The 26776-nt window shown below is 35.7% G+C and overlaps 1 protein-coding gene and 1 long non-coding RNA gene across 3 annotated transcripts; one reads left to right on the top strand and one right to left on the bottom strand.

Annotated features, from left to right (window-relative positions):
- The first annotated feature begins 1409 nt into the window (after positions 1 to 1409).
- Positions 1410 to 18618, top strand: LOC128993862 (protein DEK-like). Of its 2 annotated transcripts, XM_054417922.1 has the most exons (9): positions 1410 to 1511; positions 3371 to 3665; positions 3937 to 4103; positions 4556 to 4722; positions 6064 to 6246; positions 7414 to 7600; positions 8305 to 8505; positions 11013 to 11165; positions 17822 to 18618. In XM_054417922.1, exons 1-9 carry the CDS (start codon positions 1485 to 1487, stop codon positions 17834 to 17836), a joined length of 1395 nt encoding a protein of 464 aa, XP_054273897.1. In that variant the 5' UTR covers positions 1410 to 1484; the 3' UTR covers positions 17837 to 18618. The 2 variants fall into 2 exon arrangements, with proteins under 2 accessions (XP_054273897.1, XP_054273898.1); XM_054417923.1 differs by lacking the exon at positions 11013 to 11165.
- On the bottom strand, positions 14072 to 16996 carry LOC128993867 (uncharacterized). The gene is made up of 2 exons (XR_008490842.1): positions 16918 to 16996; positions 14072 to 14226 (listed from the first exon to the last, which is right to left on the bottom strand). It is a non-coding gene; the product is annotated as an uncharacterized LOC128993867 (long non-coding RNA).
- Positions 18619 to 26776: the final 8158 nt, after the last annotated feature.

The raw sequence follows: 26776 nt of genomic DNA, 5'->3' as shown, positions 1-26776 counted from the left end.
GTAAACATCAAAAAATTACCCGAATAAAGTGTGCAGTAGTGAGGTTGAGGTAGTATTTTAACTACTTTTTGCCGGTGTGAAAAGTAACTTTCAATTACAGGCCTACCTTAGGGCTATGCCTCATAGATCTATAAAGAAATTCCTTTTATCGTTAGATATAAAATATGGACTAACACGATCGGGTGACATTTAATTGCGAAGCATTCGTTTTGGCTTTGAAACTGTCAGATATTGTATTTGCGAAGGTTACTTTGTATTCCTATACAGTAATAGTTTTGCTAGCATATCTGGAAATACCCCCACCGCAGCAAACCTGCAGACTAAGCGAATTTATTTCCGAATTTATTACTAAGCGAAAATATTTCCATAAATAAGACATATTATTCCCTATTTAAATAACATTAGATTTAACAAGTGCTTAGGTTTGCTGCTACGGGGAAGGTAAAAAGTGTTGACCATACATCAATAGTATAGGATGAAATAAATAAATTTGCCAAATATAGGCCTATACCCATAAACAAGTAAACTACAACAATTTTCATTTTCTCCATAAGAATAACATGGGAATTTTTAATTACACTATTTTTGAATTTTCTCCGTGACCGTTAGGCATACAACAGCGCTTCAATATACTAAATTATTTCTTTTTTTAAACTCTACAAAATGTTTTAGAAAGAAATCGCAAAATTTTTTGTTTTTAGGTTCAAAAATGGGAAAAACCCATTTTTACCCCATAAAACCCCCCATAACCCCCCGTTCCCATGGTCCGATTATGCTGGATTGCGAACTCGTTCGAATAAACGTAGGTTTACACGTTTGTATCAAATTTCATCAAAATCGGATCATTTTTGCTTGAGTTATCGCGCTAACGGACACACACACACACACACACACACACACACATATATATATATATATATATATATATATATATATATATATATGAAATTGAACGGATGGTGTTTTTGGCGTCTAGGGACCTCAAAATGAAAAATTAGATCGGTCTCGGGTCCAGGTCTTACCATGAGTACTACGGTAATAGCTTATTCCCTATATGGGAAATTCGCTAAAATGCACACTAATATGCAAACCAACTCCTGTTCTGAATATAAGGTTTCAACTTACTACAATATTCCCGTACGTAGAACGGGCAAACAGCTAGTACTAAATACAGATATATCAGTCTGACAAAATAAATACTAATAAAAGAAACTACATGACATTTAGTTTAACCTGCCAAAAGTGAGAAAAAGGAAAGAAAAAAACGTTGACATTGCCGCCTTGATTTGATACTGACGCTGAACGGCTGAACGCTGGAGCCAATGAATGCCATCCGAGCCATCCATCGTTCGTTTCGTTTTCGGTTCGGTTTTCAGTTTTCATATCGTATCGTATCGTAATTGGCGTTAGCGACCGGTCATCACCGTTGTTTGTGTTATTTTACTACAAGTGATTAAGACCTTTGTGATATTTTGAGGATTAAAATGTCGTCTGACGAAGCGGATCAAAAGGTATTATTGTAGAAATATGCGTTGATATAAATACTGCATAGTTTTAAAATTGGCACCGGGTCTTTTTATGAATGGATCTGCTCATAAAAATGTCCGTGCTAGGTCTACATCAGCATCACCGTGACCAAAAAGGCGGGAACATTGTTACACCTACTAAATACACTTAAACAATGTTTAATTACTTATATTTCCTTGCTTGTAACTTAAGTTATTTGTTATGTCCCCTGAACTTGTTTTTACACTTATTTAAATCTTATTTACGCTACCTCCGAAGTCATAGCCTAGGCGTAAAGCTACCAACATCTTTAACATCACCTTACTGTATGGCATCTTTACCGACTTATTAAGTTAAGTCTTATTAACTTAAACTTAAGTTTACTTAGTGGGTGTTTTGTTTGACTATGACTATTTATAATGGGTAAAATGTGGCTAGACCTAACCGTTTGTTTCCAGTAAGTTTAAATAGACCTAGGCCTATTTGTTGACTTATTGTGATTTGTAGCTTAGGCCAAATAGGCTGATCACTTAAGAGTTTAGATGTGTGCCTTAGTAGCTCCGGCAGATCTTCTCCATTAGATCCAGCTCCGGCTAGGCCTATCACTCAGGTTACTCCGCTTGCCTTAGGTTAAATAAATGCGCTCTAACTCAGACCCAGACCCCCAGACAAATCACTCCTGAGTCTTGGAGCACATAAGCAGAATTGAATAATTCACTGCACTGGAGCGGTGTTGTGGGGAGCGACCAGCATCGTTTAGGCTAACTTAGTTTATTTGTTTTTTCACTTGGGCCTAGGCCTAACTGAAGTTATATTTTAACACTAATACCAAAACCCTAACTTAATTTACTCAGGCTGGCACTAACCGAAACCCTCAATCTGTGAGACCCCATTTTAAAATAATGGACTCCGCTTTGAAACACACAAACCAAAACCCTGGGCCTGTGAGACCCCGCTTTAAAATACACTACTGTAACGCTGGGCTTCTGAGACGGGCATGTTATGAACAGACAACCTGTCAAGGTCGCGGCACCCACGCAAAATGAACAAACAATGTATCAACAGGTAGGGGAGAAAAAGGGGGGAAGGTATTGGGGGAATAGAATCCTACAAGTAAACAGTGTTGCCAACATGCGTTTGTAAAAATTCCCGTGGGTCTGTCAGACTGGGATTTTGGTAGGCCTATTAGTGTTAAAAAGTTTACTTAGGACTACAAAAATATGTTTTATAGCCGATACTCAACAAATAGGCCTATGGATGGCAGAGTCTAATCCCGAAGCTTATCTTATCCCTTGGGTCTTTTTTAGAAGAGGGCCACCACTATTAAAAGTTTCCCTGATGATTAAATTGTTTTTGAGTAGGACTTGGTATTGAGTGAGTCATAAATGAATTGAAAACTATCAACATTGGTGCTTTTTGAAAGTCAGGTTCAGTTGTCAGGCGTTATCTTATCAACCGTACGTAATCTATCTTGTGACGCCGCTACCTGTAATAGCTGGAATTCCATGGCATTAGCCTGTTTTGTGTCGGACAAGCAGGTGACGTTGGTCATTACGTTTGTGGGGTAACATAGATGTTCTAACCTAACCTAAACTGTGGTTTTTCCAAATTTTAATTAGTGGCGACCCTATTTCATTGACTGGCTGTGAGGAAAGAAAAAAAAAATTACCTTGTCCACTCCATTAATGTGGAGGATTAGGCCTTCGGCCTAACGGTGGAATAACGTAATTAAGGTGCACAGTTCAGTTTCACATTGAATGGCCAACAACAATGCATAACTTAATAAGCTTCCGTACGGTAGCCTACGTGATTATTTTAGTTGGGCCTATTCTAACTTTTAACTCAAAATCAACCTTTTTTCTAGAATGTCGATGAGATTTCCAAAGAAGTTGTCTCATCCGCTGAGGAAAATGAAGAAAAGGAGGAGGAAACCCCAAAAGAAGACAAAGTAAACAACAAAGCTGCAGCCAAGAAGAAAGGTGCCGAACCACCAAAAATCAAACAGCCCCCAAAAAAGCGAGTGAAATCTGACCAAGAAGAAAAAGATACTAAAAAGAACAATACAAAAGAAAGTAAGAAAAAGGCAGCTGAACAAGAAGAGGAAGATGAAGAAGAGGAGGATGAGGAGTCAGGAGAAGAAAATGATACAAATCACAAGCGTAAGAAATCATTGCTAGATAAAAGATCTTTTTATAAGTCATGTTTCGGACAGAAAGATTCTCAACAGAAAGAATTTGTTGTTTTCATCTTAAATCATGGTTGAACGTTTCTATACCGTCTTAACCTTTTATTGTAATTCTCTATTGTTCCACTTTATTAGTAAACAAAATGAAGGGTTAAAAAATAAAAATAAATTGTTTAGTCCCAACATATATACTATCCAACTGTTTCTGACGCTCTGAGAGTTTAAAATAGGCTATTGTTTTACAGCTGTACCCTTGTTGGACCAACCTCTGGAGATAACAGGTAAACGGAGAAGTAAAGTAGTAGAAAGGTTTAAACCTATCGAGCCTGAAGAGGAGAGTAAGGAGGTAAAGATTCCTGAAGGCAAAGGAAAAGTTCTTGGAGAAATCGAGAGGATTGAATTTAACATTCAGGTAAAACCTATGATATTGATTTGAGTTGGAATTTGATTTATTTCCTGTAGCCTTATATATATAGGCTATTATGAACTAGCTACCGTACTGAATTTGTGGATAAAACTTAAAATTTTAGGTAGGCTATAGGGCAAACACTACCTACACTATAATACTCCTACTATGGAACATTATTTTTATTTTTAGACAAATTCTCAGTTCTTAAAATTACAAGATCTCAGAAAAACTAATCGTTATCAGAGTTTGATGTTAAGTTATACAGTACTGTTATAAAATGTAGGTACACCGACAATTTGTATAGGCCTAAACAGTTTGTAAAGATTTATTGTTCATTATTTCTTTAATACTGTATAAACAAAAATACCATGGGAACATAAACACTTATTGCCAGAAACACCTTGGGTCAAATTGCATTTTTATTGATGTTTTTAATCATGTATTTTTTTTTATAGAGAGCCAAGCCTGAAGATTTGAAACTTCTTCACCGATTATGTTTTGGCAAACCAGGAAAAGCAGCAGCAGTGAAAAAAACTCTAAAGAAATTCAACGGGTTTGAGTATAATGTGGACTCAGAAGAATTCAAGAAAAAGAAGGAATTTGTAGACAAAAGTTTCAAAAAGTAAGTAATAACATAGGCCTATTGGGTTTTCTATTTACTCCCCCCCCCCTCACTGCCAAGGTGGTGGAGTGGACCTTTGGTCTAAACCTTCACATGTAAAATAAACAAGTTATCAATTAGCCTAGTAGGCTATTTGGAGAAAGTATTGTTTTCGTCAACATTTTCAATTTGGGTCCCGCTAAACCCAAAGAAAGTAGTTCTTGAAGTGATGATATCTGTGTATGTTGATGTGTACAGACCACACCTGTGGTCCGATTTTGATGAAATTTGGTACGTGGGTATTAATCCATGGTATTACCAGGCGGTTTTTTCATTTCATTGGTTTTGAAATTTTGATTTCTAATTGTAAGTAATTTTCCTAATAAAATAACAAAAGTAGAATTTTTCCAATAATGGCCTGGACGATTTTGACTTAAATTTACTATGTTAATAGTCCTCATAGCTCTTAAAAAAATTGTTGTAAATGTTAAACCCTATTGCTGTAAAATTAAATTTTAGGCCTGCAAGTTATTGCAATGCAACTTTTGTTGTTTTTCTCATAAAACTAAAAAAATAACAGAAACATTGTATTTCCATAAAATGTTCTAGCATATTTTTATAACAATTAAGTAGGCCTATGTAGGCTATGTTACAGTGAAGCGCTTTTAACTCTGAACAAGTTAGGTACAACCCTAATTATTGCCATAAAAGTTATTGCAACTTTTGAGATTTTTTCTTTTCAAAATCATAGCTACTCCCGCCCCATGATAAGAGTTTTTGTCTAATGGGAGAAAGTATGTGTCAGATTTCTGATATTATTTATTTAAATGTAGTAGACCTACTTATAGTCTAAATCATAGTTTACATGTATGGTAAAAAGGACGGTTAACTCTGTGTATTCCTTTCCCTAAATCAAATTCCCCTCTGTTTTAATGTTATTTTTAAGTACAAATCGTAACCGAGTTCACTACAGTAGACTCCCTCTCATCCGGACACCTTTTAACCGGACATCGGTTTAACCGGACTACACTTGGCAGAAATGACATATCTTTAACCAAACAATTGTTATCAGCCCATCGGTTTAACCTAGATCGGACTAGATTGGCAGGAAGTGGGCGGTACTGAAACGATTGTTCTCATTGGAAAGAATTGAGACCAGTGATGACAAGTCTAAATAGCCTACATAATAATCATTATTGACGTATACAGTATGCATTTAAACGGTCCGTTGTAAGGAGTTTTTGGGGACGTCAGTTAACAGGAAAACCTGTGATCCGGTCGGGCCTTGGTCCCGAGGAGTCGGGATAAGAGGGAGTCTACTGTATCTGAAATTGTTGAATCTATGATTTTGTTTATTTCCAGAGTAACTGTTGTTCATTTGAAGAATGTTTGTAACATTCTTGACATCGAACGAAGTGGATCTAAAGATGAACTTATTGAAAGAATATTAAAGTTCATAACTTGCCCTGTGGATTCTGGAAAGAAGTTACCGGGAGGGGGGAGGTCCAAACGAAAAGGAGCTTCTAATAAGAACTACGAAGAAGGGTGAGTTAGTTTATTTCAGTAAAGCTTAAGCTATATTTAACTTCTAATGAAGTGAAACTCCACAAATTTACTTGTGGCTGAAGTCCGAATGGTTTTCAAAAGTGGTCGAAAGTTAGGTTTTACATATCCTCTTCCGTTCTGGTTATCGTCGGGATTGTGTACTCACTAGGCCTCTCCTGCTTCTTTTGTCCCTCCATAATTCCTCTTCCTCCACTTACATCGACATACATCGACTTTCATTACTGCTTCCACATATCGTCTTACCTCGTCAATCCACCTTTTTCTAGGTCTTCCTATTGGTCTTCTCACTTCAGTTCATGTGAAGCTCACTAATTTTTTGGGGGGATTCTCTCATTTTCCATTCTTAAGTGGCCGAACCATCTCTATCTCGATTTCTCTACTCGTTTCTCTCAAACTTTCTTCAACTATTTTCTTCTCAACTCTTCATTCCTATTTCTATCCAATCTTGTTTTCTCTTTAATAGTAGAACCTTGATAACAAGACTCTCAAGGGGATTATTAAATGAGACTTGTTATCAAGGTTGACTCCTTATTGAGGTTTGCAATTACATGTGATTTAGGGTCAAATAAATTCAAGGGGATTTCAAAATGACACTTGTTATCGAGAGTGACTTGTTATCGAGGGTGTTCTTATCGAGGTTCCACTGTACCTCTTGCAAACTTCATTTCCCTTGCCTAAACCTTACTTCATTCCCTCATATTCCAAACTTCTGCACCATATGTAACACACTATATACCATGTTTTATACATAGTAACTTTTGCAGTCCTCTGGTTTATTTTTATCCCAGACTAGATGACTAATACTTTGATAAAATAAAATCCCTCACCTTTCCCCAGTCTAGCTGTTACCTCTTGTGCCATCCTCCCATCATTCTATAACGCCCTGCCTAAATGTGTAAATTTGTTAACTAACTGAAGCAGTTCCCCCTCTACTTTTAAAGGTTGTTCCAACTCTCCATCTCTTCCAATCACCATGTTACTTCTCTCTTTTCCTTACCTATTCGTATTAGTAATCCTTTCTCTCTCATAAGCTGCAGTATTCGCATGACAAACTGTTTCAATAACAAAATTTCTCTCCTTAGTCAAACTGTAATTCAGACTTTGCTACCCTATCGTTCAATAACATAAGTTGTAATGTACTTTAAGTGAGGAATCACACAAATCGAGAAAGAAAAGCACAAAGGCCAAGAAGAAAGAGGATGAGTCTGAAGAGTCCGAGAAAGAAGACGAGGATGATGAAGAAGAGGAGGAGGAGAAAGAGAAAGATTTAGTAGAGAAAAAAGACCAGAAGAAAAAGATTGAAACAGACGAAGAGTCAGATGAGGAAAAAGAGGTAATTACATTTATTACTTGACATTTTGCATTTTGTTCTTAACCGGATTCAATTCAATATTTTCAAGTGTCTAATGATGAAAAGTTTAAGTTTATTTGTTTAAGGTTAGGGTAATACATACATTTTTCTCTGAATGGAAATAGTGATTAAACTGAACTAGTGGTAGAGCGTGGGGCTTCCAATTTGAGGTCCTGGGTTCAAATCCTGACAATCACCAATGGATGGAAGTGAGTCGGTGGCTCAGTCGATAGCATTACAGATTTCTGGCCCAAGGCAGTGATGTGAGTTCGGATCCTGATCACTGCCACAAACATTTTATCTGTACAGTTCACCAATGTACTGTACCGGCTCACCCCTTGCTTTGCTGGATACGTTCCACGAACCGGCTGTTAGTCTATGTGGACGGGCAAATTCAAGATTAAAAGAGGCCACCGAACTCTTAAATTTAAAAAAATACATATCTGATAATGCCTCGACCTTCTAGGACTAGCCTGAAGTGATGTGTAAGAACAGTTCAGGGCTAGAACCTAGCATCCTAGGATATGAAAGGTGGGAAATAAAAATAATAATATTAGTTCTCATTAGAATACGATTAACTTGATTAAATTAGTTCATGATATTACTGAAGTCTTTTCTTTGATTTTTGTGTGGCACAATTTTGACAGTTACATATTTCCAGTTTATCACTTTCATAAAAAATTTAGGAAGAAGAGGAGAAGCCGAAGAAAGGAGCAAAGAAAGGCAAGAAAGCATTTGACACAGCGGACAAAAAAGCTCCACCGAAGAAACGAGCCGCAGCAAAGAAAGCAGCTGAAAAGAAGTCAGACAGCGAGGCGGAGGCAGACGGTGATGATGATTCGGAAGACGACGAACCATTAGCCAAAAAATCAAAGGCTCCACCTACCGTATGTAGCAATATTTTGTAATGTTATGAGATGTCTTGTTTTTGAAAGCTTTCGTTCCATTATTATTCTTGAAAATTTACCACCCTTGTGTTGTCTTATGAGTCTTAGACTATAATTGGAAGCTAAATCATCTATCAATTCACATTACAGCTCCCAAAACTTACCTTGTACCTATGTTAATTTAAAATATAATGTGATTTTTATGAATCGTAAAAAATAATGTTATTCCCCTAAGCAAAGAAAGAACTTGAAGGTCAACATTCAACATTTACAGGATGTCCATTGACTGGAAAAATTTCCAATACCACAATCCAACTATAGGTGTTCCACCTTCTATAATACCTATTTTAAAAATAAAAAGTAATAAGGAAAGCATATTTATCTTAGTTTGATTTACATTTTTTATGGTTAAAAGTTAAAACCATACAAATAATAGTCACCCTGGTAAAAAAATATGGAAAACTCATATATTTTGTTTCAAATTGTTTTTGTTAAGCCTACATATTAACCAGTCATAGTTAAAAAAAAAAATCCAAAACGTTTCCTAACCTAAAAAATAGATAACAAAAGCAGTCTGGTATGGGCTTAACTTCGGCCAATGAAAAAGTGTTGTGTTCATTGGCCAAAGGTAGGTCCCATCCCCGACTGCCTTCGTTATTTGAACATACTACAGTATAGTTTTTCTCACAATGTGACTAGTCGTAAAAACATTCCCCCCAACAGCGTAATAATTGTTGTCAAGTGAATGTGTAGTTATAGTTAGTGCATACCGCTAATGTGTTTCTTGCGATCAATGCGAAAAACTTACTTTATACTTCCTAATGACTAAGTTATGTATGTATGTTCAACTATCTTGAAAATATTAAGATCAGTTGTATACCAGAATCCAGAAAAATCTTTATCGTTTCATAATATTGTTTTTTTACAAAAATTACACGGTTAAAATAACATAAACTTTAAGGTATAAGTAAATCATTACACACTACTTGCACTTAACTATATAACAGTCATCTCTAGGTCAAAAATCTGGGTCTATAGCTGGGTAGGTCATTGTTTGTAGTGCTCGCATAGTTAATCAAGAGGTCGTAGGTTCGATGCTGAGGAAAGTGTAACTTGTTGATGTTTCGAAACATGGACCCAGCTGTCCTTGACTATTGGGCTTTCAATAAATGGTCCTGATCGCTACATTACCAAGCTTCACTGTTAAAGTAAATGCATTGAACATAAAAGATTATACTTTGTTAATTAAAGGTACACATAACGAAATGGGAATGTTAAAATATACAAAAAGTAAAATAGTTTTTAGTATCGTAGTAGTATGCTGATCATTAGGATAAAGAATGTGATGAATTGGGAAATGAATAGGCCTACATGTTATAGGTAAACTCAGCAAAGCAACAATTTTGATAATATGCATTAGAATCTATGGAAGTTAGGACAATTTTTGTAAGACAAATTTCAATGGGCAAGTACCTAATTAAAAATGTTGGAGTAAGATAAAGAAAAATATTCAATAATTTTCACCACACTATGATGTTTTTAGCTGTTTTACATATGTTAATTGGTGGCTGAAAGTTACGTTTTGCTGGCCATGCCAGCTGTCATTGTCATTTGGGGACCGAGCAGGTTTTTACATCCCTAGGGCCGCAAAATCAGCTGCCCGCTTACTTTCTTAAAACATTAATGCATATTAAATACACAGGCAGTAACCATAACATTGCAATAACATTGTTTTATTATCACCGGTTGCCTAGCAACTATTTATTATTATTTTTGCTGAAGCATCAAATTATTTCTTCACATAATCTTAAAGTTGTAGTCGTGTTAAATATCAGTGTGCTTTATTATTGTGGTGAATAGTGGTAATAGGGTATAGTGTGGTGAAAAATAGCTTTCGTACCACGGGCCGACATGGTTTCATTTTCATTTTATTAGAAAAAGCAAGCAAACTTTCGTAGTGTTAGTGTTTATTAGTCCTATAATACTCTTTATATTGGGCGATTGAGATGATCTAGTGGTAGAGCACGGGCCTTCGGTTCCCGAGGTCGTGGGTTCAAATCCCTCCAATCACCAATGGATTTTATCCATGTGATAATGCCGCAACCCTCCAGGACTAGCCTGAAGTAATGTGTAAAGCAGTTCCAGGCCCTATGATTTAAAGGTAGGCAGTAAAAAAAAATACTTTTTACGTTGCAGCTTTGTTTCTGAAGTTTTTGTGTTTCAAGGTTTGAACCTATACCGATCTAGTTTTAAGAAAAAAGTTAACTTCGTTAAAATTTTTAATTTCCAGTACTCATTGAGAATTAGGTTTTATGGAGCATTCTGTAAGTTAAATTTAACACCATTGAAAATACACATGGCTGCCTACCCTGGTCCAGCCATCTAAAACCTGCTTGGACACATTGCGATGCCTCTTGTTCTTCCATTTGCCAACTAGTTTCGGAAACAAAGCTGCAACTATTAGGGACCTTATAAAATGACCGTCGGACTGACTGTTGGTTCAACAGGACGAAGAGATCAAGACGTATGTCAAGAGCCTGCTCGAAGGAGCGAACCTGGAGCTGATCACGATGAAGAAGGTGTGTCAAGATGTGTACGCGCATTATCCAGACTTCGACCTCGCGCATAAGAAGGACTTTATCAAAACTACAGTCAAAAATGTGAGTTTCACTCACGTCGGTTTTTCGCATTGGTTTTTAATCGAGGTGCTTGTAGTTGGTGCATGTTTGTTGCATTTTAAATTTTGATGGTTAAATACAGGGTGGCGCAAAAAGGATGGTTGGTTTTGAAATTAATATAACGCAAGATTGATTGTATTGACTTGTGTTTCTGGACACTTTAAAATGCCCCATTACACAAAGTTGCTAGTAGGCCATGTTAATCAAACCATACAAATTTTAAAATAAAAATAAAAATCCATAAAAAGAACGTAGCAGACTTTGAAGTACTGGCGCTCTAACGGTCTCGATGTTTTTGGAGTAACTGCCATTGGTGGACGTCCAGTAGATTTACCATTAATGACGAACCCTGCTGTCCGAGATGCAGTCACCCAACCTATTATAAATATACGATCAGGAACCAGTGCATTGGGGTCTGACTGAAGGGAGGTACAAATGAGGCAAATTTAGTTCAAATTTCCTCCGTGAACAGCGCTGTATTAGAGAGCACAGCAGGCCATGACGTCATCGTTGATTCGGTCGAGTACTCGAGTCGTCAGTCGCCAACTATCGATATAATCGATAGATCCTACTACAATCGATATTTGCCCATCGTAGTCGTACGCTTACGTCATCGTAATCGGTAATCGGACTGGTTGGTTTGTGGTTATGTTACGACAGACACTTGAAAAAAATTGACAGCGAGTTGTGTATATGGAATATACCGCGAAATCCCTCACTATGGGAACATACTCATACTGTATTAACATAAAAAAAAATTAATCAGTTTGAGTGTTCTTTATCCAAGGTATTAACTTATACCACGTTTATACTCTATTTACAAAAACATTGCCAAACTTAGACTCAGGGGCTTCCATGAAATAAGATCAATCATTTATCAATTATGTTAAATATACCGGTTGAAATAGAAATCTTTAGCTTGAAATGATTGGTTAACTTGGCAAAAAATGGTTTATTTAGGTCCCTTTTTCGTTTAGCTTTTAAAGACTGGTTCAAAGGCATTCATTTTCATTACGGTTCCAAAGCCAATTTATATTAACTTAGGCCAGTTTCTGTCTTGGAGTTAATTTTTAAGAATGCCATCAATAAATCAGCACTATTGATAATTTAAAGCGGAAAAGTCTTGCTTTTTTTATTAAGTTGTATCCTCCAAATAAAGAATTTTGAATAATGTATAGGTAGGCTACACCTAACGTACCTAATCGAATATAGGAAAGCTATAACGGGTAGGCTACTATAATATTCCTGTACAAATAATTTCATTTGGTCAAAGATGGTGTCAAGATTTACCCAGGGATGTAAATCTCACCAACCTTTCCACCAGAATAATGATATAGGCCTAGTGCAAGATAACAACAATCCTAAATTGAAAACAATAATAGACCCCAACTAATTTGTATGAGTCACAATAGATCCAAAAAACTTACCTTAACTTTGAAAATAAATTTGGCATAAAATAGTTTCAAACTGTAGTTTTTGGAATAAAAAGGATCAACGAAATTGCAGGAAAAGATACAGCACTTACACAACATATCATCCTCTCTTCGCTTCTCACGTCAGATTTGACATTACCGGTACATTACTTTGTTAGATAAAATATATTATTAAGTCTAAGAAAACTGCTATTAACAATATAAGAGGTTCTACCCGCAAATTCACGGGTGTACAGAAGCCACCATTAAATTAATTTAGGTAATCAACTTTGACTTTATATTTCATTTAAAGGGCCCAAGTTCGAGAAATTGTCATCTGAAAGGATGGTAAAAATCATTGGAGCCTTCAAACCTTACGTCCTAAGGTGGGTAGGGTTGTACCTGAACTCGCCGCTCTCTTTCACGTCTTTAATACTTTACTTAAATACTTGTCAATGAAATGGCAACCTGTTAAAAATCGGTTACAACCTCTTGGAACGAACGACATACATGGTTTGTTAATCTCATATTCATCGTGTTTCGAACACCTTTAACCACTCACTTGTATCAAACGGCTAGAGATAGCTTCACTGTCTATTCACCGCACCTCTTTTAAGAACATAAACCAACAAACTATATTGTAAATTGCATTGGCCAGCTGTTGTTCACTAAATTACTCAAATAACGTTAACTTCCAAAACATGCAAGGCGTAGCCCTTTGGAAATCAGTCTGTGGGGCAGACCTCTTAGGGAGTTTGTCCATATCAAAACTTTTCAGAAAATCTACACACTCTAAGCTTCATTTTGATATTCCATATGTCTATATTTTTATTTGGTAAATGGCCTTAACCGTTTACATAACATTTGTTTGCATCACTTTAATATGTTCCTACCCATATAACACATGTACATCAATTGAACATTAAATTGATGTTCAAGAATGTTCAACTGAACATCGTATGCACATTCATGTTTGTACAAATTACGACTATTTAACGTTCAATTATTGTACAAACGTCACAAACATCGATATACATATGATGTGCGTATCTCGATCAATTGATGATCAATTTTACATCAAATTGTTATTCAATTTAGGTTAAATTAAGATTCAATTGGACATCTAGTGAACATCATATGCACATTCATGTTTGTACAAATTGAGACTATTTAATGTTCAATGAATGTACAAACGTCACAAACATTGATGTGTATATTTAGTCCAATTGATGATCAATTTGATATAAGATAAACCCCTTTAAACCTAAACCTTTTAGGTAGTGTTAAAAACAGTGAAATATAAAACTGTAATTCGATTTATGTACAATTGGACATTACGATTATTTGACTAAAACAGTGAAAAGCCGCAATCTTTGGTGACACACAAAGTGTCTGGTTCAGTTATCTATTTCAACTATAAATTTTACATTAAAAAATAAATCTATTTTTCAACTTTTGGTGGATAAAAACTCAAAGTTTAGACAAAACTATTTATTATATTCTATGCAAGTTAAAACCAAATTATGTAAAGAAATTACAAAAACTTTTAAAATCAAATAAAATGGAAATAAATGTTTCTTCGTCCACTCCAATCCTAATCATTGATGGTTGCGACAGCAGCACTTTTTGCCCTGAAACAAATATAATAGATTAACTTAATTATCGGTATGATTGTAGTCAATATTAATCATGCTGGGGTCTTGAATGATCAGGAGTGCTTGTCAAAGAGTAGAGTTTAACATTATTCATTTTATTTAAATATTTGCATAGGCCTAAGGCATTATTTCAAAATATTCTAATAAGAACGTGTAATAAATTGACGTGACAACAAATCAGCTAAGTTATTAAAAACACACATTATCTTGGAATGTAAATGTTCCGGGCTCCTGCATGTGCTGACAGTTTAATCGGTTAGTATGAAAAACACAAAATGTGAACACATCGACAGTTTGATTGCCGATACACATTGAAGTAGCCTACACAAAATTTAGTCTATAAGTAAGTTAGGCCTACTTTGTTCTTACTAATCAATCTTAGTCGTTCATATTTATAATTTGTCGATTGGATTTGATTCTACGACTAATGATAATAACACTTTTGAATAATTTAAAACAATGATATTATTGCATTGTGGTTGGGTTGGGTTAGATAAGGACTCAGGGTCTCGGCGCGTCAACCATAGCGTATTATGCATTACATTCTTACTTTTGTTTTACATTAAATAGGCCTAGGTCTACTCAATGAATGTACCATTATTGCTATATGATTACCGTAACTAATTGAAGGTAAAATAACTTAGGTACCGGTAATCAATAGATTGACTTGTTTGTAAACACCAATAGTAATATGAGGCGATGAATTTGAATATCAAAGTTTTAACTCAATTAGCCTACACTATGTATTGGCTAAATCTTAGAGGGTTATAGATAGTATTAACTTAGGCCTATTATTATTTGAAATTGGTTAAGTTCACTTTGGTTTGTTTTTCAATTTGTTTGGCTATAACTTTTATACGTAAATAAGGCCTATTGCTTTATAAAAAAAAAAAAAAACGCAGATTAGAGGATACGCGTCTGGTTATTGAATGTGGATTACTTAGGCACCCGGCATTGACGTCACCGGGTTGTGGGGGACCGGAACACCATTTCCACAACGATACGATATTTAGCCATTGGTGTTCGTGGTGTGTAGATAAAGTACATGGCTGATGTACATGAGGTATCTAGATCGAATCACATCGGTGATAGGCCCTAGAAGTTACTAACTTTTTGTCAAAGATTTTGCTTAGAATCCCATTTCTTCTTAACTGTACATCTTTGGTTAGAATTTTTGGCATTTATTTTTATTTTATGAACAGAATTTAACCTTCATTTGATTTGTTCATTATCAGCAAGTTTGGTTGGTTAGGTTAGGTTATGACTGTAGGCATAACTGCCGGACGCATAATCCACGTCCACAGTCCCGGTTGCGTATCCTCTGCGAAAAGGATAACTTAACCTAATGTTATTCTTAAGCAAGTGAGCAAGTTATTCTTAGAACAAAACAGAAAACATTTTTTTAGTTTATTATGAATTTCTGTAATTTATAAGTTAACTGTAGGCCTAAGTTTATTCCCAGCATACAAATTAACGATAACAAAATTCAATTTAAGATGCTCATGATACTTAAAATCAATAACTTAGTTTCACATACCGGTAGGCTATTACCACCTATGTTTTATTAGTAATAAAGGGTACGGTACAGTTTCTTAACTGGGCTATGCTGATATCGATTGAAACTATCGATTCGATTAGTAAACCTTCATGCGATTTTTTCACCGTCAGCAAGTTTGGTTGGTTAGGTTAGGTTATGATAGTTTAATTTTACATTATAATAGATAAATTTTAAAATATCGATTATTAACCAATATTTCCAATTCGATAGTTTCAATCGATATTAGCATAGCCCAGTTAAGAAACTGTACCCGTAACAAATCTTGTAATAAGATCTGGGTACAGTTTCTTAACTGGGCTATGCTTATATCAATTGAAACTATCGAATTGGAAATGTTGATTAATAACTTAATCAATATTTTTAAAATATATATTTTTTTAAAAATATATTTTAAATTTTTAAAAATATATCTATTATAAAATTAAACTATCATAACCTAACTTAACCAACCAAACTTGCTGATGGTGAAAAAAATCGCATGAAAGTTTGCTAATCGAATTGATAGTTTCAATCGATATTAGCATAGCCCAGTTAAGAAACTGTACCCTAAGATCTAAAACCCTTAAAAATTTTGTTGGATTATTTTATTCTCAGTTGGCCTGTGGTGATTCACAAAAGTATTTACCTTGCCTAGCCCCTAGCTGCATGCCATTAATGTATTTTTAAAACAACTATGACAATCGTGTGATGTGTAAATAAGTTTTAATGTAAAATAAGATTAGGTAAGTTTACTGGTCTAAAAGCTTAAAAACAGGTTGATAAAAGGGCCTAAACGTACTTGATTTCTACCTCAACAAAATTAGCAAATAAGAGACCCTCTGTGTAATTTAATTAGACACTCAGGTGTGTGTTATAAGTTACGGGGGAGGCCGAGATTTGTTTGAATGTCCTGTTTTTATTCTGAAACAACCTGGTCATCCTACTCTGGGCCTGACTTTTACAAACACAAATCAATGACTAGCCTATGCCTATATTAACTAAGCAAATCAGGTTAAGATTAGGTTTTTCTGGGTTTGGACTATCATGTGGTCCTTAATACAAATTAAAAATAGCCATAACTTAAGCCTAATTATTAATACCTCAAAAGTTAATTAGGAATAATTACTTACCTTTAACTTTAAACTGTATGTAGGCCTATAAATAAATAGTAAACTTAAACTTAGTAACTTAGTTGAAGTGAAGGAGGAGCAGGAGAGTGATGAGGAAAGCACATAAACATAAACAAACGGCAGCCGACAGCCATACAATAACGATTAACGAAAGTCGAAACGATACGATAGTGATAAACTTAGTACGAGTACGATATTCCACCTTCAACAGATCGCTCAATCGATTACGTCAACAACTTTTTTTCTGACAGCTGACGTCATCGAATCCTCTTCTGTACCTCCCTTGAGTAAATCCCAGTGCATTGCGGGCTACACCAAAATGTTGTCAAAACAGCTGTTGCACAGTAATAAAAGATTGACTGTTTCTGAAAAATCATTTTTGTGTCACCATGTATTTTTACATTTTAAGCTGTTGATAATTTCGTCAGCTGTAATATAATTTTTTATATTTTTTAATAAAATGATGTATTTTAATATCAAGGGATTTTCCAAAGAATAGAGGGAAATTTTTTTGTTTATTCATGGATTGAATAAACCACCTCTAATACGAAGCCGTGGCATTGGTGGTTGCAACGTCTCATCAGCCAGCCTATTGCCATGGCAACAACAGTAATAACAAACATGTAAACATAAACATTGTACAGATTATAAATTGGTATACAGATGTTTCGGTAGGCTGGGGCTGCTTGCGTTGCCTCTTTTGTCTCGCCACTGTCTTGTATTAGAGGAAGCCATGGTTGAAGCAGTAGTTGAAAATTGAGTTCCTTACGATGTAGGTACTCATAGATAGAGTGTTGTCAATACCTACAGGTTTTACTGAATTTTCAACAAATTTGACCTATCGGCTTTATGTATTGTTAATATTGTTAAATACAAAATCAATAACAGTTATTTTTTGTTACAGTTGATTTCATCATAAAGAGACAGTGAAGATGGTTTGTAAATACATCCATTGGTGAGAAGTACTCTACTTATTATGAACTTTGAACCTTATAAAGCACAGTGTCGTGTTTATCATTAATGGAAAGTGTGCAGAAACAGTGTTTGGAACAATTTTGTGGAATCAGTTAAAACATGAACTCAAGAGTTGTACCCTGCTCTCATTAGGTTAAGCAATATTTTTGTATTTTGTGTACATATATAGTGTAGTATAGGTATCGCTTAGTTTTGTGTAGCAAGTTAAAATTTTGCAAAATGTTAACGTTTCTCAAAAAAATTATTTTAAATTCCTGACTGAAATTAACTAAGCCATTTAGTTTTAATTGATACACAAGTTTTCCAAAATGTTTTGTTTTATAATGTGACACTAGGTTTTAAGATTTAAAAAATGAAAAATGTCAAGTAGAGTACCGGTACTTTCATTCTTTTGTGAAGATATTAGATTTCACAGTATTTATTTTCCTGGTGTGTGGCTTCATTGCAGTTTATTGGCATGCAAGTAAAAATTTTTGAAAAGATTCAAGCATTGTTTTTAATTGAACTGACAAATGCCTGTAGTTTTTGCACACACTTGTAAGACGAGCTATTTTGATGACATTTCAAGTACAATTTTCTCAGAGTTGTTTGTTTTTACTTTACAATGTTTCGTTTGTCTATTTTCCTATGCTTAAACCCCCAAAGGTTTTAGAAATTTCCTAAATTTGAAGTTGTCTGTTGTTCGTTTATATTCTTTATTATAATATTAGTATGATCACTACTTTAATAAAGTAATTTAAATGTACTGTTTGATTTTATTTAGTATTCCTTGTTTTACCACTCATGTTTAAAAGAGAACAGTAAAATCAGGATTAACTTAAATAAAAGAGCCGAAGCCGTTTCTAGTTTCGGATAACCTATTTTTGAGTTGGTCAATATTTGTTCAAAGACATCTACAGCAGTAGTTTTTAAATATATCAGCATACACAAAATCAATTTCTTAAAACAATAGACATTGGTTCCCTGAATATTTTAATTACTGCTTGAGGTCTGTCGTCTGGTCCTTTATATTCCGTAGGCCAAGTCAGACCAAGCCTGTGCCTTAGTGAACAGTTCCCGTCTTCTACAAAATTTTTCTTCCAATTAATTTAATCATTGTTTTATCATAGTTTCAATTAACCTGGGTTTGGTCCGGACACGGAAAGTAAGTAAGTACCTGGATTTGGTTAAAAGGGGGTTTACTGTAGGCCTGCTCACTATCAATCGTGTATATTTACAATTTTACATTTAACAGGATGAAAAGTCTTGAAACTTTTTATTACGGAAAGTAAATAAAAGAAACGTCTTATAACACTTAAAACATATATTTACGCGTATACTGTTACTCACAAGACAGTAAATATACAAAATACCCCCGCCGCAGCAAACCTGCCGACTAAGCGAATTTCCATTTGTCTGAATTGATTTTCAGTTAAATATATTTTAATAACATTAGATTTAACGAGTACCTAGGTTTGCTGTTACAAGGAAACTAATAAAGTGTGTTTTTGAGTAAAATATTGATAGCTTAGTACAAAATAAATAAATTTGCCAAGTTTGATCAAAATATATCCATAAACAAGCGAACTACAACATTTGACAATATTCTCCATAAGAATAACATGGGAATTTTAAATTTACAATTTTTTTAATTTTCTCCGTTACTAATAATTGAACAAAAATACTTTTAAATACTAAATTATTTGTTTTTTTAAGCTCTTTAAAAAGGTCTAAAGAGAAATCGGGAAATTTTGTGTTTTGAGGATCAAAAGTGTGAAAAACCAATTTTTACCCCATAAAACCCCCCGTAAAGCCCCGTTCCCATGGTCCGATCGTGCTGGTTCGCAAACTCATTCAAGTTTATCCCGCTTTACACCTTTAAACCAAATTTCATCGAAATCGGACAAAAATTACTCAAGTTATCGCGTTCACGGACGTATATATATACGTTCTTATATATATATAAGTAATTAGCGTATATAAGTAAGTAAGCGTAAGTAAGCGTATATATAAGTAAGTAAGTATATATATAAGGACTTATATATATATATAAGTCTATATATATATACATATATAAAAATTTGAACGAATGGTGTTTTTGGCCTCTGGGGACATCAAAATGAAAAAGTAAATCGGTCCCGGGTCTAGGTCTTACCGTGCCACCTACGGTAATAGCTACTTCCCTATAGGGAAATTCGCTAAAAGATGGTAAGTGGTGATCGATTTTGATTGGACACTCCAATCATCATCAGACCCAATAGGCGAATGTCCGAAGCGAGCAATTGAAATAAGAACTCTTCCCAGCCAGAAGATATCAGGGGTACATGGACGTCATGAGAATCAAGAACTTTATTGTTAGTAAAGTACATAATGTGGTACATTAGTATCTCCTATCTCGTCAATTGCTCCTAAACCTAAACATAAATTAACTTCTTCCAAACCTTATAATCTATAAAACTAATATCTACAGATCCTAATGCCGTTTAAGCTTACAAGGATTCAATTACATTTGCGATTAGCTTTCGCTATTACTATAAATAAAGCATAAGGCCAAACCTTCACAAAAGTTGGCATTTATTTGAAAAAACCAGTGTTTGTTTACCCATGGTCAACTTTATGTTGCTTTTAGTCGGGTAAAGCGGCCAGATTATGTTAAAATAGTACTAGAACCAAATGAAGACCAAGGAATCGACTAAAATCAAATGGATACTATACAACAAGTGTTGTTTTCAGAGAGATTTTTTTATAGAATTGGCATTATTTTACAATTTGGAGGATGACATTATCTCTATGTGTGTTATCTAAGTGAATTTGTCTATATTCAATGAAATTTATATATATATTTAATTAATAGTCATGAAGATTATTATTGAAAATGTTTCTTAGTTTATATTATAAACACACAGCATGAACGGTACTTTGGAATTTTTATTTTAAACAGAGCAGACATTAAAATGCATTATGCAGGTATGTAATAACGTTAATACTATACTTTCTGCCAGGGATATTAGTTTTCCTACAGTCACCTGACAAAGTGGGCTTCCTTGCACTGATTATAAAAACTTTGTCGCAACGCAAACTAGTATTCCAACCAAACAACACAAAACAGCGGCTTTTTTGTTCGCGTAATCCGTGTACGCTTGGAAATAGGTTGGCATCACTTAAAGATACTACGACTACGATCAGCTGGTACAGCGTTTCCCATTTCGTTCAATGTTTGGTTAACCTAACCTAAAATGTGTTGTACAGTGTTTGAAAGACTAAGCATTTATGATTTATAGTAACTGTAGGAAAAATATAACGTGTAACACGAGTGCATACTACCTTTGCTGCACTCAAGAAACTTTCCACACTCGCCTACGGCTCGTGAAGAAATTGGGTTTCTTCCATTCGATTTGATTTACTGTTTAACATTTTGTCATTACTTCGTCACAAGCATAGCAACCCAAGGCCCATGTCAATTAAAAAAAATGGAAATTCATTTGTTATGCTTATTTTTGAGCCTATTTTAATAGATGAGCGAACGAATCTATGTATCGTGTATAGCGGAGTCCGGAGTCGGAGAAAAGTTGTCCGCTTGTCTGTGAGTCCGTGTGTTCGCGTCAAATCTCAAGAACCGTTGCACTTATAGCGTTCAAATTTTGCACACATAACTATTACACCAGTGGGAAGACCCCATTAAAATTCTAGACGATTCCGCTCAGTAGTAATTATAAAACCCTAAAAAAACATTTTTAAATTCGTCCCATAAGAATAACATTAGAAGCTACCTTCTTCTTCTTTTAGCGAATTTCCCTATAGGGAAGTAGCTATTACCGTAGGTGGCATGGTAAGACTTAGGCCCGGGACCGATTTACTTTTTCATTTTGATGTCCCCAGAGGCCAAAAACACCATTCGTTCAAATGTTTATATATGTATATTTATATATATATTTATATATATATTTATATTTATATATATTTATATATATATATATTTATTTATATATATATATACGTCCGTGAACGCGATAACTTGAGTAATTTTTGTCCGATTTTGATGAAATTTGGCTTAACGGTGTAAGGCGGGATAAACTTGAATGAGTTCGCGAACCAGCATGATCGGACCATGGCAACGGGGTTTTATGGGGTAAAAAAATGGGTTTTCTCATTTTTGACCCTCAAAACACAAAATTTCCCAATTTCTCTCTAGACCTTTTTAAAGAGTTTAAAAAAACAAATAATTTAGTATATCAAAGTGTTTTTGTACGGTTATTGGTAACGGAGAAAATTCAAAAAATTGTAAATTTAAAATTCCCATGTTATTCTTATGGAGAATATTGTAAACTGTCGTATTTTGCTTGTTTTGGTGATATATTTTGATCAAACTTGGGAAATTTATTTATTTTATACTAAGCTATTAATATTTTACTAAAATACACACTTTATTAGTTTCCTTGTAGCAGCAAACCTAGGTATTCATTAAACCTAAAATGTTATTTAATTATTGTTATGTAGATGTACAGTACCGTACCGGTAAGTATTACATTTATTTCCCCATACAATTGACACATACAACAATAATCTGTGTAATATTAAGCAATTAGTGTGTCTGGTATTATTTATTGTTTTGGAGTTTGTTACATTAACTAATAGAATTCAAATGTTTTTGGTTTAATGATACAACTAGATGCCTCGAATGAAGAAGAAAACAAACCAAACTAAGCAAAATGAAAAGGCTCGATTGCGAATGTAAAAGTTAAGGTAAGTTTAGGTAGAGTTTTACATTTCACAAAGAATATTTATTAAAACTTAAAATGATTCATGGTGGTAATAGAAGTGTTGCATATTTTTTCTCATAGGCCTATTCCTCTCACTCTCACATTTGCAGTCGCCTATTACACCAAGTTAATTTATTACACATAAGCTCCAAATAACAGTGAAAGATAATAGATGAGTGAACAAATCTATGTATCGTGTATAGCGGAGTCGGAGAAAAGTTGTCCGCTTGTCTGTGAGTCCGTGACTCCGTGTGTTCGCACAAAAAACTCAAGAACCGTTGCACTTATAGCGTTCAAATTTTGCACAAATAATTATGACACCAGTGGGAAGACCTCATTAAAATTCTAGACGATTCCGTTCAGTAGTAATTATAAAAACATTAAAAACATTTTTTAATTTGTCCCATAAGAATAACATTAGGAGCTACCTTCTTCTTCTTTTTATTTGTTTACATTTTGCGACCAACAATTTTGTTGTCTACTTAAGACAGAGAGAGCGACTTTTACTTTAAGCTATTTCATTCATGGAGTAAACAGTTTGGCGTCTATGAATATATATCATTATAATTTCACAGGTATCAGAATAATGTTGTTTAAGTTAATTAAATTTCACAACTTTCTGAATAATAAATTGAACTTTACAATATTAATCGGCAGTTATATACCGTTTATGTTCAGTATTAAAATTCACCTTTAAACTAAAAATATATAGGCCTATGTATATATTTAGAACAAAGCAGCTTTTTACATTATTCAATTTAATGTTGGTGTTGAATATTAAATATTCAAAGATGTTAGTACCTAATACTAAAATGCTATGCGAAGGGGGGGGCGAAATAGGTCCACGACGTAGAGAGTGGTAAAGGAAGCGGAAAGGTGAGCAGTGCGGAGTGTGGAAATCCTCTGTGACTGTTAAATTAATATGTCTGTAATACTAAATGCTATGGAAAGAAAGGGAAACATGTCTACGATGTAGGAAGTAGTAGTGAAGGAAGTAGTCAAGGCGAGCGCTCCGGAGTGTGGAAAGCCTTTGTGACAGTTATAATAATGTATCTACAATTCTAAAAACGCATTGGTAAGGGAGAAAAACAGGTCCACGACGTAGGAAGTGGTGAAGGAAGTAGTCCAGGCGACCATTCCGGAGCGTGGGAACCCTTTGTGACAGTTAGAATAATGTATCTGCAATTCTAAAAATGCTATGGGAAGGGAGAGAAACAGGTCCACGACGTAGGAAGTGGTGAAGGAAGTAGTCAAAGCGAGCAGTCCGGAGTGTAGGAATCCTTTGTGACTGTTAGATTAATGGATCTGCAATAGTAAAATGCTAAAGGAAGGGAGGGAAACAGGTCCAGGACCTAGGAAGTGGTGAAGGAAGTAGTCAAGGCGAGCAGTCCGGAGTGTGGGAACCCGTTGTGACAGTTGGATTAATGGATCTGTAATAAAAAAATTGCTAAAGGAAAGGAGGGAAACAGGTCCATGACGTAGGAAGTGGTGAAGGAAGTAGTCAAGGCGAGCAGTTCGGAGTGTGGGAACCCTCTGTGACAGTTAGATTAATGTATCTGCGATAATAAAATGTTAAAGTAAGGGGGGAAACAGGTCCACGACGTAGGAAGTGGTGAAGGAAGTAGTCAAGGCAAGCAGTCCGGAGGATGGGAACCCGTTGTGACAGTTATATTAATGGAACTGCAATAAAAAATGCTAAAGGAAGGGAGGGAAACAGGTCCACGACGTAGGAAGTGGTGAATGAAGTAGTCAAGGCGAGCAGTCCGGAGAATGGGAACCCGTTGTGACAGTTAGATTAATGGATCTGCAATAAAAAATGCTAAAGGAAGGAAGGGGAAACAGGTCCACGACATAAGAAGTGGTGAAGGAAGTAGTCAAGGCGAGCAGTCCGGAGTGTGGGGACCCTTTGTGACAGTGTTAATGTACCCGCGATACTAAAATTCCATAGGAAGGGAGGGAAACAGGTTCACGACGTACGGAGTGGTGAAGGAAGTAGTCAAGGCGAGCAGTCCGGAATGTGGGAACCCTTTGTGGCATTTAGATTAATGTATCTGCAATATTAAAATGCTAAAGGAAGGGAGGGAAACAGGTCTACAACGTAGGTAGTGGTGAAGGAAGTAGTCAAGGCGAGCAGTCCGGAGTGTGGGAACCCTCTGTGACAGTTTCATTAAGGTATCTGCAATAATAAAATGCTAAAGGAAGGGAGGGAAACAGGTCTAAGACGTAGGAAGTGGTGAAGGAAGTAGTCAAGGGGAGCAGTCCGGAGGGTGGGAAGCCGTTGTGACAGTTAGATTAATGAATCTGTAATAAAAAAAATTCTAAAGGAAGGGAGGGAAACAGGTCTACGACGTAGGAAGTGGTGAAGGAAGTAGTCAAGGCGAGCAGTCTGGAATGTGGGGACCCTTTGTGACAGTTAGGTTAATGTACCTGCAATACTAAAATGCCATAGGAAGGGAGGGAGACATGTTTACGACGTGGGAAGTGGTGAAGGAATTAGTCAAGGCGAGCAGTCCGGAGTGTAGGAACTGGTTGTGACAGTTAGATTAATAGATCTGCAATAATAAAATGCTAAAGGAAGCGAGGGAAACAGGTCCACGACGTAGGAAGTGGTTAAAAAAGTAGTCAAGGTGAGCGCTCCGGAGTGTGGTAACCTGTTGTGACAGTTAGATTAATGGATCTGCAATAAAAAAAATGCTAAAGGAAGGGAGGAAAACAGGTCCACGACGTAGGGAGTGGTTAAGGAAGTAGTCAAGGCGAGCAGTCCGGAGTGTAGGGGACCCTTTGTGACAGTTAGGTTAATGTACCCGCAATACTAAAATTCCATAGGAAGGGAGGGAAACATGCTTACGACGTAGGAAGTGGTGAAGGAAGTAGTCAAGGCGAGCAGTCCGGAGTGTGGGAACTGGTTGTGACAGTTAGATTAATGGATCTGCAATAAAAAAAAATGCTGAAGGAAGGGAGGGTAACAGGTCCACGACGAAGGAAGTGGTGAAGGAAGTAGTTGAGGCGAGCAGTCCGGAGTGTGGGGACCCTTTGTGACATTAGGTTAATGTACCTGCAATACTAAAATGCCATAGGAAGGGAGGGTAACATGTTTACGACGTAGGAAGTGGTGATGGAAGTAGTTGAGGCGAGCAGTCCGGAGTGTGGGGACCCTTTGGGACAGTTAGGTTAATGTACCTGCAATACTAAAATGCCATAGGAAGGGAGGGAGACATGTTTACGACGTAGGAAGTGGTGATGGAAGTAGTTGAGGCGAGCAGTCTGGAGTGTGGGGACCCCTTGTGACAGTTAGGTTAATGTACCTGCAATACTAAAATGCCATAGGAAGGGAGGGAAACATGTTTACGACGTTGGAAGTGGTGATGGAAGTAGTTGAGGCCAGCATTCCGGAGTGTGGGGACCCTTTGTGACAGTTAGGGTACCTGCAATACTAAAATGCCATATGAAGGGAGGGAAACATGTTTACGACGTAGGAAGTGGTGATGGAAGTAGTTGAGGCGAGCAGTCCGGATTGTGGGAACCCTTCATTAGTTAGATAAACATATATTGGATTTTTAATCATTTTTAGATGATATAATTACGATATCGTTGTTTTAAATCATCATTGTAAGCCATACAATATTTTTTAGGAGATTCCTTACATCGTGCTTTGGCAATTGGGTTAAGTTAGATTAGTTCAGTTTGGCTTAGTTTTGTTTATGATAGGCCTCATAACAAATATGGAAATAGGCTTCATTTAATCAAAAGACATGTTGTACAGGAACGATGGACTTACCTCCTATCGATAACTGTTGGAAATCCATTACGTATATTACCAATGACTTTGCTTAATTAATGGATGAGAAGTTAGGATTGTTGTTGACTAAGATTTGGTTGATTTGCCCATACTAATTACATTGTGTTCACCAGTGTCACTGGTAAGTAGGCTAGGTGCGGGTGGACTCTTTCATTACTGCGCTCATGTTCACTCATCCCGTTACGCGCAGAAAAAGCGTACTACTAGTTTATAAAGGAATTCTGCACACTCACAGGAAAATATCTTTACAACACCATCACCAACAGTATGTGTAGATTAGATTTACCCCTGCGATTCACACGAGCCAAGAAAAGAGGTTTTAAAGAAACATGCTAATATATAGATG

Source organism: Macrosteles quadrilineatus, unplaced genomic scaffold (genome assembly GCF_028750875.1).
Source record: "Macrosteles quadrilineatus isolate MER2022 unplaced genomic scaffold, UCM_ALF_1.0 Scaffold_5__1_contigs__length_97177068, whole genome shotgun sequence".
Lineage (NCBI taxonomy): Eukaryota > Metazoa > Arthropoda > Insecta > Hemiptera > Cicadellidae > Macrosteles > Macrosteles quadrilineatus.
This window is presented reverse-complemented; position numbering and strand designations above follow the sequence as displayed.